Source organism: Strix aluco, chromosome 7, assembly GCF_031877795.1.
Source record: "Strix aluco isolate bStrAlu1 chromosome 7, bStrAlu1.hap1, whole genome shotgun sequence".
NCBI lineage: Eukaryota > Metazoa > Chordata > Aves > Strigiformes > Strigidae > Strix > Strix aluco.
Genome location: NC_133937.1, coordinates 23,933,769 through 23,950,152, shown reverse-complemented (window position 1 = coordinate 23,950,152; position 16,384 = coordinate 23,933,769). Strand labels below are relative to the sequence as shown.

Below are 16,384 nucleotides of genomic sequence, written 5' to 3'. Positions count from 1 at the left end.
GGAAACAAGTTTCCAAATCTACATATTGGCTAATACCTTAGCTTTTCATAAACCTTAACTTTAAATTCAAAGTCACTTTTCTTTAATAACATTTATCTACCTTTTTTCCTAGTGATGACTAAATATCTGCTAGTTTAATTTGTGACAATTTACAGTCACAATAATAGTTGTGTATTCTTCAAAGATGTATCTCACTGGCTAAACCACATTTACTGTTGTTCTCCCTACTAATTCAAATCTATCAGAATTTGTAATGTAGACATGTAGACAATTTAAATAAAAGAATAATTGTAAATTGAAACACATTTTCCACTCCTAAGAAACGAGTCTATATTCATTAGCTTTTTTGTTGCTGTGCTCTGTGCAACGTAGTAGTTTCACCAGGCACATTGTGTCTAAAGTATAATCTTTCTCCAGACTTCAGTGCTTCAGAGACATTGACCAGCAGTTCACCAGAAGCCACTCCGCCTTCATTTAGGGTAGCCAATAAAAATTAGCAACTCTCCCTTTAAACAGAATGAAGCAGCAAAATGAAATTTCAGGGCTGACTATAAGGTGCCCTCTTTGAATGGGACTGGAAAGTGCACAGGAATGCATATATTTTACTTCAACAATCTCTTAAAGTAATGGGGGGGTGTGTTTGGTTGAATTATTTTTTTTTTTTATTTTGTTTCTAATACTGTCAATCTAGATGCTATTCTTAACATACTGATAAGTTAAAAATGTTTGAGAGTTCATACTTTGTTGAGAAAGCAATTACCTAAAGAGAAAGCATAAATGAATGGTTTCACTGTATTTCAAAACAGAAAATTTCTATATGTCTGAGACTAAAAAAGCTATCCTAGAAGAAATTTGAGATTCACTTCACCGTGTATAGATACAACTGCAAGTGCATGCTCTGCTTTTTTCAACCTAAAATGGATTTCACACCATGACAGGTTTCATTCTGCATTAAAATTGCAAATCTTCTATGTGGCCCAGTTTCAGCTGCAATTGATCTGCTTTGTCGTCATAGATAAAAAAAACAGTGAAGGGCACTGCAGCTTTAAATATTTCAGAGCTATGTAGCTAGTAAATAGACTCCATTGCAATATGGCTCTGAAGGTCGTGTCCTATTGTCTCTTTTCTCTGCAAATATTTTGAACAGCATAAAATGGTTTATTTTATACAATACCTCCCTACATTTCTACATCCCATCAATTGTATTAGGCATTTCCTTACTGGAAAGGACAGATACGCCACTCTTTCCATACACACCCACGCTGCTTCTAGATGTATTCAAAACGTCCACTGTGAATCTAACAGCAGGGTGCACATATCAGATGTATGCAGCTTTTCATATGTATAACTTATACGAACAGGCTTGCCATTAAATCCCACCACAACATAAGGACAATTAGTTATTTCAACCGTGATAAAATAATTAACTGGATTACAGGTCAAGAAGCATCTTTGCTTAAAATTAATGCGCCAGTTAGAAAATTGAAGCCAGCAATTTTAACATCTCCTGTTTCTCACATACAGGAGAATATGAAAAAAAATTATAACACACACCTCCAAGAGAACATAGTCTGCCAAACCTGTTTTTCATGAAGGCAGGGTACTACCTTTCAGATGCTAAAAAAACCTGACAACCCCCACCCCCAAAAATCCTGTCACATTTAAGTTACAAGAAAAATAAGACTATAAACCTTAACAGAATTTAGAATCTTTGTGTATGCACTCCCTACAATCAGCCCCCCTTCTTTCATATAACTCTTTGATGCAAATATGAGTTATGGAGATGCCTCCCAGATAGAACAGTAACATGAAATACACCCCTGCAAAAACACAACTCTGTGATAGCTGTCACCACGTAGAAGGTGCATGTAGTCATTTACCTGAAAAGGCAACAGATTGTTGCCATTGTCCGTCCTGAACGCGTTGTCTTCCATCCAGGATTTGGGGGTTAAGGGTGCAGCCCGTGGGAACTTCGGAGGGGCAATGACATTGCTGGAGAACGGTTTTTTAAGGGGTGAAATGGGATTGAGGGGGGAGGGTACACCGACCCCCACTCCCACGCCAACCCCCACTCCAACTGCCCTTCGAGGGTCCCTACCAGCCTGCAGCCCACCCCAAGGGTTGGAAGGTGTACTCCAAGCTGCATTTTGATGGTTATTCCAGCTGGAGGAGGAAGAGGAAGAGGCAGAGGAGGAAGACGGTTTGCTGGTCATGATGGGCTGATGGCTGTAAGCAGCATTTCTCTGGGCAAAAGGTGCCTGATTAGGGCTTACAGGTGACCTCCGCTGCTGCTGCTGCTGAGCTTGCTGCTGCTGCTGCTGATGTTGGTGGTGTTGAGTCTGAGCTAGGCCAATTTGAGGCGAGAAAGTGCCACCAAACACAGGGTTGACATGGTGTGGAAAATTCTGGAAAAGCATTGTCCCATTGACTGGAGTAATCCCTTGGAAAAAGCTATCATCCACCGTGTTTGTGGTCCCTGTAGACCAGGTGCTGCCGAAGGAGGGAGACAAGGAGGTGCCGGCTGCAGGTTCTTGTTGAGGCTGGTGAAAGCTCAAGCCAGGCAAAATGGGGGACTCCATCTGCATCTTCTCCTTGCTATTTTGGGAAGGAGCCGATGTGCCGATACTAGTCACTGAACTGCTGTCTTCTGGTTTGGGTGTCTCCGACGAGATGGGTGTAGAGGGGGCTTCTGCTGAGTTTGGATCTTGCTGCTGCTGCTGCTGCCGCTGCTGCTGGGGCTGGGCTTTGCTTTTGTCCATCAGTAAATCATCCTGCATGGTTTGCGCAGCTGAAACAGTAGGGGAAAAAAACCACAAAGACAGATTATTAACATTGTCATTCATACCACAAACCAGGCTGTTTTAATCATTTGCCGGCCAAAAATCTCGTCCTATCGCTAGTGCTATGCTACAGCAAATTGCAAGGCAAACCCGTAATCTTCCCCCCTCCCCCATTTAGGAATATGTAACCTTTGATAGTGCTAGATTGCCTTTAAAATATTTTTTAAGATGCTTCACCCTTTTTGATGCCTTGTTTCCCTTCAGTCTAAATGAGAGATGTGCTTATAGGGCAGAGATATACAGCAATTTCGCCACGTCTCTTTTCTCTTACACCGGAACTCAGAGCTCTCACCCTGCAATGAGAAACTGATTCTGGTTCCTGTTTTTCCAAGCACCCTCCTCCTCCTCCACCTCCTCCCCCTGGTTATTTGCATACGTCAATAAATACTGCTGCGTCCTTCAGCAAGGTTAAAAAGACACCAGTCTTCACTCTTCTCCACCCCCTTTTCTATTAGAGGACCTTTAAAGGAGCCGGGTACCGATTTTACTTAATTAACAAACAAGCTTTCAATTATTTAAATGTATCAGAGAGAAAGCAGACACGAAATCTCGCACCGATACGGGAGCGGTTCTTAGCTGCACGATCGTTTTCTGGCCGTTTTCTGCCGCACAGCTCGCTGCTTGCTTACGGCATGGGAAGCGATCGCAATGACGGGGGAGGGGGGTTGGGGGGGGGGTGGGTGAGGAGACACTTCGTGTACAAAGCCAGCGATGGGCGTTATATTTGTCTCCAGTGACCTTACGATCTTCCCGTGTAAAATGCCATTTTACACCAAAACAGTCCTTTGCTTAAAGGTATTTCTACTTGCTATATAGATGGAATCATCAGTAATTTGTTCATTGGAAAAAATCAGTCAAAATGAGCAGATCTGGGAGGTATTATTAGACTATGATGTTTCTGATGCTTTCACAATGAAAAATAAAAATGGGGCAAATTGAAATACTTAAAATATAGACATGCCACATTTTAAAGCCATCTTTATATGCACAAGACAAAGACTAGTGATGCAAATTATTTGCTAAATCAATACATAAGTTTAAAAAGTAAATGTATGTAGAATGGTTGAGTCATCTGCTAGAAAAGGTGCTTCATACAAAATAGAACAGATTATATATTTTGATTATCATTTTGAAACACAATAGTACTAATGCACATACAGACATCAATGAACAGCAATTGTATGAAACTAGAACAGGAACCTCCACATTTTGCAGAATTTTAGTCAATTGAGGAGATCAGTCTAAATCTCAAAAGTATTTTAAATGAGCCGAAAATCACTTACTTTAATTGAGTAACTATGTTAAAGATGGTTATCGCTGAATACCTAATTGCATTTCTATTGAGTTAATCATATGACATGCACATTGCTAAGATTGCACTTTTTAGGATTGTTTGTTTTAATGTAACAAAGTAAAGTACAGCCAATTAACTATTTAAGAAAGGTGGCAAAGAGGGGAATTAATGACCCCCTCCTTTCTGACATCAGCAGCTTTCAGATGGTCCATGTGTATCTTTAACATTGTTTCTTTTTTTGTTTCTTTTAAATCTCTTCTGAGCCATACACACACTTTTTAGTTAAAATGAATGTCAGGACAAGTTTCTGCTATCAATTAAGTTACTGCTCATGCTCCCTATTATTTACCTGTTCAATATGTGAACCGAACAGCAAGGGTTCACAACAGACTCTGCAGTAACACAACATTACAGCAAGTTCCTAAGAAGAAAGGAGTAAACTATGCATCTGTAATAGGCAGCTCTGCTGCTGCTGGTGGGGGTGCAGAAAACCTTGTGAGGCAGTTTAAAGCAACACTGCAGTAAGCCATAACATACCAAGCTTTGTGTAGCTTTCCATTAGCTTCATTTCTATCAAAATCACTATTACTCCTAAGGCTACATAAAATTACTGATGATTCCACATCAAAGAGAGAAAAAGATGATATTTATCCCTCCTCTGGTTCTGAACTATCAGTATAAAAATATATTTAGAGAGAAAAACATAGCAGCTGAAATGTTAAAATTCTGTCGTCAATAAAGTATATTTAAATCAGTTAGTCACCGGGTTATCTATAGTGGCTAGCACAGCAGTTGCTTCAAATATGTACCTTGACTTAGCTAGCTGGTTTTGAACTTTATCCTAAGGACTGTAATCCACATTTATTTTCATATTGCTTCTTAAAGGTAAAAATCACTACACAATTCAACCCTCTTGTCAAGGTCAAGACCTACCTTTAATGAATGAAGCCAGTCTGAATGGAAAAACACTGGATAATAAACTACTTTGAAAGACAGGCCAGCCAATGTCTAATGTTGGACTAATATGCAGTACCTCCTGATTATTTGCTGGTGTAAGTATTTGCACAAATTTACAATCCAGTACAGGAAATCTATATCCCCATAGCAATACTAGCTCCCTTTGCATGCAGTAACCCACACAGTCAACACAGAAATTTTTAAGGAACAGTTACCTTTGTATTTTCTGTATTTAAAGATCAACAAAATGACAGTATATTTATTTTCTTCTTTCAGGTTTGGTATATGACAAGTAGTCGACCACTCTGGCAAGAGCACTTTGACAACTGGAAGCTTTCAGTGCATGCTCTCCCAAGGAATCATGGGGTTTGAAGTCTTATCTATAGATGGCATTTCACTGCTCCCTATTCTGAAAGGAAGAGGGCTCAAAAGGAAAAAAACATATGTGCACACTCCCTCTTTCCAGGGAAAATTGCTGCAATCTGAATCATCAGAGCTGAGAAAATAAATATCTGTCAGATTGAGCTGAAAGTAACTAAATAAAAGCTTTTAACACTTTGATTTATAAACCCAGAACAAATAGCTACCTATTCAGAACAACAATCACTAAACAAAGAAATAGTTCCAGTATTTCCAAACTTCCTTCCAAACTCCAAACCTCTAGTATAAAAAATTAGTTATAAACTCATACCAGCTATAAAATATACAGCTATTACAAAGGAGATTGTGTCATGTTGCTTAGCTGAAGAAAATATTAAATAATAACCTGTCATAATATAATTTCTAAAGATATTCTGAAACTCAAACACAAATAGGTCAAGTATGAAAATTTAAAACAAATGAAAATCAGCACATAGGCAAAAAGTTGTACTATTTGAATAGTTTCCAATTTCTAGGTTACCACCTTTTCATTACTGAGTTATTTTTACTACACTGAAAATTCCAAATAAGCTACTCAGAAAAAAAGGGAAGGTGCAAATTTTACTATTTAACGTTTCATCTACTCTGTACACTGTGGTTCCTCATTTCAACTACCTCCCTTCCACTACCCACTGTCCACATATCTCCAACCTCCACATCAATACACAGCCTAACATGCGTTCCTCTTGTAAGATATTAATATTTTGATAATTAATGTGGGTCAGGTAAAGTTTTCAGAATTTTGTTTACCGGCACTTGTGTTCTGTCTTGCACTGGTCCATGAATTATTCTGGCTATTTATTCATAATACTAATTATTCAGGAACAAATACTAACACTTGTATGGAAATTATATAGTTGAAATCAGAAGTGTGAAAATATCTGTTTAATAAGATTGCAGGCTAATTTTTCAAAGGATGAAATATGCATAGCTTTATGGGTGAAAGAGAGATGACTAAAGCTGAGAAAGATAAATTAGCGCAGTTGAAAATGGGTTGTTAAAACACATGTCTTTGCTTTCTACAGTTTGTTTATGTTGGACTGTATGGTCTGCCTGCCTTAAATCAATGCTGTAATTAAGAGTTTCTCAACACTTGCTTGAACCTGTTTGTGCTACTCTGAATCATTAAGGGCAGAAAAACTGCTTTCTTAAAGCAGTTGAAAATACCTCATTTGTTGAAATATCTCAGCTAGTACAGGGCTGGCTCTAGGCGTTCTATACCCCTCCTTTATGTCCCTATTTACTTCTGGGTTATTGCTTTTCAGATGATTTGAGGATTCATGTGGAAGGGACCACACCCTTGCTGTCAGTTCTTCCCAGGAGACAGCTTCACTTTGTAGATCAATTATTAAGATAAGGAGAGTTCTCATTACGATATTCACAAATGGAGAAGCTCTCCAGAAACAAAGAAAATCAGGGTGTAAAGACAGGTTTTGATCAACTAGCCACTAGAAGAAAAACATTTTTTGTTTCTACTAGCCAGCTCTTTCGTAACTGGAAGTTAAAGGGTAATAACAACAGCTGTATCAGAACACAAGCACTTAATTTAATCTGGTATCTGAATGACTTGACCTGGACCAGTTCCAAAGAAACAAATGTAAGAAAGGTCCAAGTAAGCCTAGCTAACTCAATTAACATTGTATTGAGTGTATTTTTATTTTATGAAATTCATTACGAAGCAATTTAAGCCTACTATGACTATCAAACCATGCTAGTCTTCTTGCCAGAAAGTGAATATTCCAACTAGCTTGAAGGTTAAAATGAAGTATTACATTACTGAAAAAAAACAGTTTTATTGTAGAATCATTTCTCTCAGTTTAGATTTGTTTCATTGTAGCTTAGTCAAGGGTTCCTTGTCTTTTTAAAGATGGAATCAAGTAGATAAACAATGCCTAACTGATCTTGGAATTTAATTTTACATATTGCTATCACAGCAGTTAAAATGCAGTTTTGCCAAAACAGAATGCTTTCATACTGCCAGGTTACTTAGCTTTGTTGAACACAGTGAATAATTCCAACAGTCTTAATGTTGTCTGATCAGAGGAACTGTATTAAGGTATTGCTCCTTCATTATTCGGCCTCTTTTTCAGGCCTGGCTGAAATGGTCAGATAAATATTTAATATACCTCCATATTATTCTTACAGTAATTGCTTGTCAATTTCTTTATTAAGCTTAAATTTGTGTAAGTTTATCATGTATTTTAAAAGTTGATCTTTTCACATAAGTCTGATAGCCAAATTTAGGGCTCAACTTTAAGCCCTAAATAGCTTACATTTGGTTTGGTGATTTTCATTAAGTTCTGTACTTGCCTTCAAATGCACAGTTTTATTTAATTCAAAATGGCTTCCATCTCCAGTTAGTATCAGTGAGGCTGAACTCAGTCGAATCTGAATTAGTAGCAATCATTTTCCTTCACTTTGCATTGGTGAAAGGGAGTTCACTTTACATTGGCGAATGCAGTCTGTTCCCAGGAGAGTTCTTTTTGAGCTCAAATGCAGCTACTACCAGGTGAAAGTAAGGAAGGACAGAGTGAGACAGTGCAATGAACATCATGGAGACAGAAGGAAGGAACAAAGAAGAATCTATTAAGGCATGACATGGGAAGCAATAGTTTAAAAAGTTAAAAAATTGCAAAAGGCAACCTGAGATTTATAGTGGAAATTGCCAATGCAAAGAAGGAAGCATAAAGAATAAAAAGTGGAAAGAAAATGAAGAGAAAAAGGGGATGAGGGAGAGTGAATTGAAGGAGGAGATTGTTGGGGAGAATAAAGCAAGCATTTGAATAGAGCAGCTGCATATCCGGTCTTGTTAAGGGGAAGAGATGAGGATGGAATGACAACTCTTGCTCTGTCAGGGAATAAGGAGGTTTTTCTCAAATTTAGAAACAGTTGATTATATATGTATTTTAGGATCACACTTTGATTCTGAGAACAGCAGACAAATGGAGAACGCATACCCCAAGCTGTCCAACAAACTCATGAACAACAAAATGGCACAAATCCATTTTTAGATTTCAGGATCTTTAAGCTATTTATGGGATGTTATCAGGTTTGCCATTACAGAATCATAGAATGGTTTGGGTTGGAAGAGACCTTTAAAGGTCATCTAGTCCAACCCCTCCCACAATGAGCAGGGACATCTTCAACTAGATCAGGTTGCTCAGAGCTCCCTCCGACCTGGCCTTAAATGCTTCCAGGATAGGGTGTCTACCACCTCTCTGGGTAACCTGTTCCACCCTCATCATAAAAGATTTCTTCCTTATGTCCAATCTAAATCTACACTCTTTGAGTTTAAAACCATTACCCCTTGTCTTATATTTTTATGTATCCTATTGTGGTTTTGTATTTTGTGTCTGGAAAAGAAAAGAAAAAGAAGAAAAAGATATCCAAACCTACCAAGTGTTCACTATTTGACCTGATATTCAAGTTTTGTCCAGTCTTGTCATCCCTCCCTGTGCCAGTGGTAGAACAAAGCAGGTGCCTTTGTCACAGACTGTTCTTCAGCCTCAAATGGTAGCCAAGTGATCCTGGGTTCTGGTCACATTTCTTCAGGTAAGTATTGTTCACAGCCATTATTACTCATCATGACCCCATAGCTTTATCCTAAATGACAGGCAACTAGCATATCCTTTCCACTCCAAAGCAAAAATACAGATATTGCACAAATCACATAATCGTAGGAATAAAACCAGCTTCCCTATTTGCATTTGTAACATTTGAGAATAAATATGTAAAACCTAAGCATTTGGCTAGTTTAGCTGATCAGTGCTCTGACCAATAGACAATGCACTCATTGCAGACCAAGACGAAGAAACAGAAATTCTGATATCTAATACTGCTCCTATGTTTCATAAACAGCTGTAATTAGGACAGTGTGTATTAGGTTCTCTTCCAGGATGTCATGCCCATATGGTTTACTCAGGCCAGTGTACATCCAAGACTTCTCAGCAGTGCAAGCAAAACCAAGTTTTACTGTCCCAAGAATAAGTACAAAATAAAATTTCTGGGACAGGTTGTCAGCATGATGCCTTCTTCCTACCTGCTTCTATACATATTTCCTGTAAAGAACGTTTACATCACTGTAACTACTTTAGCATTCCTGCTTATGATATCCGTAGCAATTAGAAAATAAACACCACCCTCCCTACTCTATACATATAATACAGCTTAACAAGTCCAAGTCCAGATATATTACACACATTTTTACAACACTTTTATCTTAACAAAGACTCTAAAAAGGAGACTGATTTTTCCCTAAGGCATAATGGTCAAAGAATCCACTATATTCACTGAAGTCTTCTCCCTATTCTACCTGATCTCTACAGCCATGTATATCCACCATGCAAATGCTACTTGTCTCAACCAAGAACAGATGTAGGTTGATGCAGCTGTACAATTGTGGTGTTGGCCCTGTAAATTACTACCTTGTACAGCAACTGCAGTATAACAAATCTGGAATTTACACAACGTATCAGGGACTAGTTACATATAACAAAACTTATTACAAGAGCTATTTCTTGAAAATATACATCCATATATATTTATATATAACCTGAAAAAGAAAAATCAAAGTTGATCGTTACTAACCAACCTTCCCAAAAATCTGGAATGTCACAACTACCTCTGAAAAGTAGGACCTTGTCCTTTGCTTGGGGAACATGACATTATGCAGAACCTTTACATGCATGCAAATACACATCCACTTGGACTGAGAAGAGTGGGAGACAGACACCCATGGTGGAGATTAATGGGAAGGCAACTCCTCTCCAGGTGCTATCCACCTGTTTGTTCTATAAAGGATTTTCAGCTTCTAAATTTCCCTTTATACAGACTGTGATGGTCTGTATTGACTTCAGAACATGTAACAAATTTTAAAAGCACTTTAGAAGGATTTTTTCCCACTGGGGAGCACGCCTACAGACTGAAATGAGAGCGTTGTCATTACCGCCAGCCGTCCCACGCCTCATCCCACTTGAGCACAGAAGCCCGTGGCCACCAGGCCTCCAACGAGCATGAAGGGCCACTTACAAGGACGCCGGGTGCTTGTCCTTGTCATTGCCAACAAGCCCACAGAAACGGATTAAATTTCCCTTCCGCCGTGCCAGCCACCGCCCTCCTCGGCAGCGTAAGCCGAGGAAAGCGCCTGGCAAGGTCCCGTCTTCTCTCGGGCCTCTCCACCCCCAGGGCAGGTCCCGGGGAGCCCGGCTGGCCGAGCGGGGGGCGGAGGCCGCCTGCACCTGTTCGGCAGGCGAGGGAATGGCGGGGGTGCGCAGGAGGGTGCTCTTTCCCCGAAGGGGTCCCCACACCCGGCGTGTGCGGGGAGAAGGCAGAGGAGGCGGCCCAGCCTCTCCCTCCCTCCCTCCCTCCGCCTGTGCGGAGGAACGGCCGGCGGCGGGAGTGGGGCTGCGCCGCTCCCCTCTCCCGCCGCGGAGGGCAACGCTCGGGGCGCGAGGAGGCGGGCGGCGGCGTGCGGGCCCTGCCCACTCCCGCACCCCTGCAGCCCCTCAGGGGACCCTGGGCGGCGGCAGAGGGCAGCGTCGGGGGGGCGGGGGGTGGCCATTAACGGAGGGCGCGGGGCCGGCCCGGGCGCTGACCTTCCCCGCCCACCGCCGTGCGCCAGCGCCGCCTCCCCCCGCCACCGCGTCCCCCTACCTGCCCCGCGCGCGGTGCCGGGCAGCGACTACGCGACGGTGGCGAGAAGCGGCATAGGGAGGGGGAAAGGACGGGGGCGCGCCCCGCCGGACCTTTAAACTCCCGGTGCGGCGGCGGGACTACGCTTCCCAGCGCGCCGCGGGGTTGCCGCCCGGTGCGTGGCGCAGGCGCGGTGCGGGAGTGGGCGGTGGTGACGGGTGTCGCGGCTGCGCTCGGCACTGACCTCACACAGGCGTCGCCCACTGTCTCTCGCCGCGGCAGCGCGGGGGCTTGGGCCGCGCAGCTTCTGCGGGCGGCTCTGTCCCGCCTCGGCCGCCGGTCCTCTGCGCCGTCCCCGCCTGCTAAAGGAGGAGCTGCCCCGGCCGCCTCGCGGGAGGGGGGTTTCGCGGCCTTTCCTCTCGCCTCCCTTCCTCCGCCGCCACAAGCGTGACGCGCGGCTTCGTCGGCGCCAGGGCCGCCTTTGTCAGGCCTCGCTCCGGCCCTCGGCTAGGCCTCCCCCCGCCTCCTGGGAGCCATGTCCGAGCAGACAGGCCTGGCCTTGCCGCAGAGCATGGACAGGTACGGGGAGGGCCCGGCGGGAGGGAACCCTCGGGGTGGGCGTGCGAGTCCTCTGCGGCGCCGGCGGGTCCGTGCTGCTCGTGGCGCGTTTCGGTCCGGCGGGTCGCGGGGGGAGTTGGGACGGGCCCCTCCGGCGCGGGGTCCCTGTAGCCGTTGCTGGCGGGGGGCCGAGGCGTGGTGGCGGCGAGGCAAGGCCTGGGCTGGTGGCGCGGGTCCGGTTTCGCTTTTTGGCTTCTGGAAACTTTGGTGGTCCGGGCGAAGTCGTGCAAGCTCTGCCGTAAATCAGCGCAAGGTCCCGCGGGCACTAGCGCGGTATTTGCGGCTGTGCGTGGGGCGTGGAAGGATCGCTCCGGCAGCCTTTGGGCAGGAGGAGGTGTGTCTGGGCTGAAAGGGCCTCTGGGGAGAGCGGTGCAGGCCTGCAGAAGGCTGTCCGGCTTCTGTGGGACTAGGAGATACTGTAGGTATGGAAATCATTAACATGCACCTAAAATATGGCACCAAAAGAAGACCAAAGCTTAACTGCCTTTGTGTGTCTTGTTGCTGGTTTTATGATCTTTGAAGAAAGCCTCTAATTGCTTTTTTGGAATGCTGTTAGAAAGCATGACCTAGAAAGTAGTTTGACTTAAATGTAGGGGAGGAAAGATGCTCACAGGCTGTTAAATTATTCTTATTACACTTGTCTTCTCTTTATGCTTTGAATATGTAGCACTTTCACCCTGTTCCACTGAGGGCTTAAGATTCCTTATCTATAATTTTTGAGTCATCCAGGAAACCCTTAAGACTTGCCCCTATAAACAGCAAAAACACATTGATAGCCTGTTATTGCAGGAGTTGTGATAGCCTGGTGTCTCAAAAGGTGGGGACCCAAAAGCAGTCAGGCTTTTATTGATGAGCTTGTCAAGCTTTCATTATAAGAAAGCAAAAAAAAAAACTCCACCACCCTGGTGTTTTTCTCCTTTCCAGGTCACCTCTAAGGAAAGAGGATTTAGTGAAATACAGGCTGTCATCAGGCAAGTGATAAAGGTACAGACTATGTGAGGCAGGGACAGAACTTGTGCAGCCTGCAAGACAAGGATGAGAAGTTTCAATTTGATGTAGAAAGAGGATGTAAGTGAGTTGGGGAGGGAGGGAAAGTTGTTTGTGTTTTAGAAATGACAATGACTTAGGTTATAATTTAGAACAATGCCTGTGAAGGAGGCTAACAGCCAGGAACCCAAAGTGCATTTCCAAGAAGTAAAGGGAAGGAGGTAGATTTTCAGAAATACTATCAGGAAAGTATTTGGTTTGTGAATGTAAGGAATAAAAGGGAAGAGTTAAGGAAGACAAAAATAATTGGGAAGAGGATGATAGAACTGTTATGTAGGAGGCGGGGAGAAAAAGAGAAGGTCAGTGAGAGTGCTGCAGAATCAACTCCCCTGAAACTAAAAAAAGTCTCATCTTCATCTTGAAGTTTGTAGTCCAGTGATATATAATATTTTAGTTTGAAGTTCTAGGAAACCGTGATGTTCTGAGTGGATTCCCTACTGTCTGTGGCTGTTAATATTATACCATGAAGTCCTAGTTCACCCTTTTGGGAAATGGCTGTAAGGTGGTGTTTAAAATGTGTTGTGAACAACTGTTAAATTAAACAGTTAATTTAAAAAAAAGAAAATTAGTTAACTGGTGGCCAAACCAGTTTACTGTTCTTCAGTAGTTATGGGTAATGGATATGTAGTTTGTGATGTACATTTAATATTCTTGTCTCCTTTCAGCTTTGTGAAATTGTAATTTGTATCTCTGGCCTTCTTCAAATACTTTTTCCAGTAAACTTGGAGTAGCTGAGTTGGTATCATCTAAAACAGTTGGAAAGTGTCCCTCGCTTCCTTAATAACAAGCGTAGTGGGGGAAAAAGTTTTAAGTACCTAGGTAGCGTAAGAGGAGGTATGAAGAGAGACTGTGGCTTTCATATAAGAATTCATTGGGCTTGGTATAGGAAACTTGAGAAACAGTAGTGTGAATGGAGTGGTAAGAAGGAGTCAAGTATTTAGGATCTGAATTTAATTCAGAGTGTAGTACAATACCAATAGAAGAATTTTGGAGTAACCAAGACCTCAAAATGCAGTGTAAATAATTTTTTAGTTACATACTTCATTTATGGAGAGGGGTTACATTGGAAGAAACTAATTTTCATTCATCTGGTATTAGTGAAGGTCATACATAACTGTTTTCGTGTTGTATGTAGATCAAGATAAATCTTCTATATTTCACCTTAGGGGACATAACCCATGGATGAATCATCTGTAGGAATTCTGAGTGGTTGAAATGCCTCTTCTATCCTGTTACCTTTATTTCTAATGGCAGACAGGTGTTTCCTGGGGTAAGAGCAAAAAGCGTGCATAAGTTTAAGAGTAACTGTTAATGCGTTATAACTTAACACAAAGCACATACTTTGAAATCGAATTTGGATTTTGTAATGAAGGATGCAGAAAACAGCTTTTCAGTGAATAAGATTTTAATTTGATTCTAATAGTTGAGGGGAAAAATAGGGCTTTCTTTTGTTTCCAATCCCTAGGTGGTCACACTGAGAGTGGTGATACACTGTTGTATCAGGAGTAAGGTATTGCTGCAGCATCTGAATGTATGCACTGCTTTGTAAAGATCAGAGCTCTTATAGCAAGTTCTTTATTTATGTGTTTGTGAGAGAGAACAGTTTGCGGCTTCTTTTGACTCTTAGATTGTACATGTGTATGACTTGGGTTTTTTCCTTAATAAAGCAGTTTGGATTTCTCAAGTGTAAGGAGTGTCTTGATAGCATCTCAACATTGTTCTGGCGATTCATCTTTCTTTTATGTATTTTGTGCTCCATCCTCATATATTTTCCCTATATAATTTCAGTCTGGAAGCAAACCATGCATTTGTAATAAAGAGGGTAGATAGCTGTTAAGGTGTAAGGAATTTGTTACTTGAAATTTCTAGCTAAGAATTTTATACTTGTCTGAAGGATTGGCTACAGCAAAAATACAAGAAGCATGAGAAGTAGACATGACCATGAAGTGACACTACATTCTGGAGTTCTCTTGTTCTCTTGTCTGCAGCATTTAAGAAAATCCAGCTGATTATCATGTGCTTTCTGGCCTCGAATTTGGGATTTCCATCCCTCTTGTCATTTTTGTTTTTTTTCTTCTAGCTCATGTTTAAATAACAGGCCTAGATAATAGTCTTAAAATACCATCCTTTTGTGCCTGCAGAATTCTTTTCAATCTATGGTAAAGGGCCATATTGCTGGGCTAATGTGTGCACTTGAAGGCAGTGGTTAGTGGTCTGTCTAAATGGTGAGGTTTTATTATTTTTATCCCCTTATTCACATTGTTTTAATGCATAAATTACAGAATGATAGGAATTTCTATTAAAAAAAAGAAATCATATGCAGTGATTTTTTTTTTTCTGTTAATGTAAAAACATTTTTCGAGATTTAATTAAATAAAATTGCCAGATTACATGAAAATGTCATGGAAATTATAGCTATTACTCTATGGAGTGCACAGGGCAAACTTACTTGAAAGTCAATCCTAATGCATTTGTCAAATTTTAACAGGCAGAGGACATCTGATATGCTGTATGTTTTTTTAATGTAAAAGCATTTTTTTCAAGGAAATACCCAGAAATACTGTATTCTGAGTGGTATTAGGGTGTTGAACCTTTCCGTGAAATTCTTGTGCTTAGTATGCCAAGGTCATGAACTAAGTCAGTTATTGCATTTTTCAAATGTAATTTTGAAAATGCCCAAAAAACCTTTTGTGGTCTTTTTTCATGTTTCCTATTCACTTGGGTTCTATAAATATTCTGTCTCAGCACTGTTTTGACAACAGTTCTTCCAACTGAACACTTGTAATTGTTTCTTATAGCTGCCCTGTGTAGCATCTGTCATAACAGGTATTATGGCCTCTTAACTCATTTTTCAAACACTGTCAAATGACTGGGTAAGTTTGAAGATAAGATGTTGAACTTTCTGGGAGATTTTGATACTCTATTTGATTAAAAACTTCATCCTTTAAATGCTTAGTATTTTTTCTGTGTCATTTGCTTGTCAAATACAATTTGACTTATTTTTTATAGTTATGTTTTTAAGCAGAATTAATGTGTAAATTCAGTTTGTTTTTAAGTTATGTCTGAAGCTACATCTTGTCAGTTTGCTACTTTATAGCTTTCTGTAATAGCTTGTATGTTATTGTCAGGACATGAGCTGGCTGTGATTCTGTACTACTTAGCCTTCTTACAGAACACTTGACCAGGTCTTGCCGGAATTGCTGTTAGAATACATATGAGGAAACAAAACTAATAAATAGTTATCTTGCTATGCAGTCTTTTTACTGTGTTGGTTGAGCAGTTGCTTTCTGAAGTGACAAGATTTGAAAAACTATTACTAAACATGTACTTGCCATAACAAAGTCAGTGGCAAGCCCGTGTTGATAGAAAACCTAGACAACATAAATATTTGAGTGATTAAAAAAATCTTCAGTGTGGTCAAATTTTAAAATATTGTTATTTTTATGATAAATGTATCATCAGATGGTCTCTGGTTTATTTGTTTGCAACGATAATCTGGTCAATCTGCTGTCTTCAAAAAACCAAATGCTTAGACACACGCCAGCTTTTTCCTAGCTATGTCATTGCCTATATTTAC

At 41.2% G+C, this 16,384-nt stretch overlaps 2 protein-coding genes and 1 long non-coding RNA gene across 12 annotated transcripts in view; 2 read left to right on the top strand and 1 right to left on the bottom strand.

Moving 5' to 3' along the window:
- The window catches only part of CPEB3 (cytoplasmic polyadenylation element binding protein 3), a 99,442-nt gene extending 87,973 nt beyond the window's left edge, over positions 1 to 11,469 (bottom strand). For 4 of the 9 annotated variants that reach the window (XM_074830963.1, XM_074830966.1, XM_074830972.1 and 1 more), the window contains exons 1-2: positions 10,540 to 10,846; positions 1,881 to 2,788 (exon numbers count right to left, since the gene is read on the bottom strand). In XM_074830963.1, coding sequence (XP_074687064.1) covers positions 1,881 to 2,788; positions 10,540 to 10,567 — 936 coding nt within the window. In that variant the 5' untranslated portion in view covers positions 10,568 to 10,846. Of the gene's footprint in view, positions 1 to 1,880; positions 2,789 to 3,017; positions 3,128 to 5,306; positions 5,385 to 8,907; positions 10,847 to 11,255; positions 11,264 to 11,386 lie in introns of those variants that run through there. The other 5 variants (XM_074830970.1, XM_074830971.1, XM_074830969.1 and 2 more) reach the window with 5 other exon arrangements.
- On the top strand, positions 3,243 to 5,652 carry LOC141925979 (uncharacterized). Its single transcript, XR_012624007.1, has 3 exons — positions 3,243 to 3,315; positions 5,020 to 5,186; positions 5,368 to 5,652. It is a non-coding gene; the product is annotated as an uncharacterized LOC141925979 (long non-coding RNA).
- The window catches only part of MARCHF5 (membrane associated ring-CH-type finger 5), a 32,458-nt gene continuing 27,426 nt past the window's right edge, over positions 11,353 to 16,384 (top strand). The window contains exon 1 of one of the 2 annotated variants that reach the window (XM_074830977.1): positions 11,353 to 11,721. In XM_074830977.1, the coding sequence (XP_074687078.1) occupies positions 11,678 to 11,721 (44 nt within the window). In that variant the 5' untranslated portion in view covers positions 11,353 to 11,677. The remainder of the gene's footprint in view (positions 11,722 to 16,384) is intronic. The other variant, XM_074830975.1, reaches the window with a different exon arrangement.